The sequence below is a fragment of the Naegleria gruberi genome (assembly GCF_000004985.1).
Source record: "Naegleria gruberi genomic scaffold NAEGRscaffold_208, whole genome shotgun sequence".
In the NCBI taxonomy this organism is placed as follows: Eukaryota; Heterolobosea; class Eutetramitea; order Acrasida; family Naegleriidae; genus Naegleria; species Naegleria gruberi.
Genome location: NW_003163131.1, coordinates 1 through 1,169, shown reverse-complemented (window position 1 = coordinate 1,169; position 1,169 = coordinate 1). Strand labels below are relative to the sequence as shown.

General features: G+C 31.1%; 1 protein-coding gene across 1 annotated transcript; it reads right to left on the bottom strand.

Moving 5' to 3' along the window:
- Nucleotides 1-519: 519 nt before the first annotated feature.
- NAEGRDRAFT_54766 (uncharacterized protein) lies at nt 520-1,149 on the bottom strand (the record flags this gene model as incomplete). The annotated part of the gene is made up of 1 exon (XM_002668451.1): nt 520-1,149. One exon carries the CDS (start codon nt 1,147-1,149, stop codon nt 520-522), a length of 630 nt encoding a protein of 209 aa, XP_002668497.1.
- Nucleotides 1,150-1,169: the final 20 nt, after the last annotated feature.

The following is a 1,169-nucleotide window of genomic DNA, read 5'->3' as shown; positions in this document are numbered from 1 at the left end:
GTATCATCAGCAAGAAGAGAAGTAGCCTTCTGTATGGAGAGCCAATTATTGTTCTTCTTGATGATGATTATTGGTTTAATGGCAATCTATTAGAATTCTTATAAAAAAGGCTCCACAAGGTTGAAACCTTGTTGATCAAACAATTTATATTACTATTATTATATTACTATTCATGTTGTTGTTAATTCTCCTGATGATTAAGCAATTTTTCTCCATCACGAATTGATGATATTTTTTTTATTTAAATTTTAAATTCAAAAAATTGGCGCCAAGTTTCATCAACGGTTTAATAGCATGCTTTTATTGATTTGTACTAATTTTATGAAGGAAATGTTGTGATGATGGATTTTATTGTAGTATTTGATGTTAATAAGCAATTCCGAGAGTCGGATGAATTTATAATACCTTACCGATTTTTTACATAATTATTACAATTTATTAATTATTAATTGCTTTTAATCTTTACATTGAAAATACACCAATCCAAGAATTATTATTTACAAATTATTATTATATACATTATTTGGTCGGAATTTTAAGTGAATCCAGATTCAAATCACTTCTCGAATTCTTCACCTTATTACTTTCAAACTTGACCTTATTCTTCTTAACATGTTGCTTTTGAGTTTGTTTCTGAAATTCCACAGTTTGCTTGAATCGATGATGAGTATCCAACATCAAGACACATATTTCACTTTCCACATTATCAAACAGAGTATCAGTCAAATGTTCATTCTCACCACTTGCAAAGTAATCCAATTGTTCCTTAACTCTATCTGCAGCACTCTTATTGATATTCACTGATTTGTCTCCATTGATATCGAGGAAATCAGTGTAAATTTCAAAGGCAATTTCGTACTTTTTCTTTTCAATTTCATGGAGATCCTTCTCAGTGTAGCCCTTCTTCTTCTTCTTTTTGTGTTGATGGTCCAGGTTGGAGGAGTTGGCAGTTGCAGAACTACCTGAATCAGAGAGAGAATCAGAATGAGAATTTGGGCTCATGTCATCATAGAGGAATACTTGAATTTCAAAGGACTTTTCACACAGGATTTTGTAATCTGTAATTTTGTCCAATAGTAAGTAATTATCCAAACTCATTTCTTGTTTACAATGGTCCCTGAATAGCTTTCTCAATTTGTTATCCCTCATAGTATCCATCAAGAGGAAGG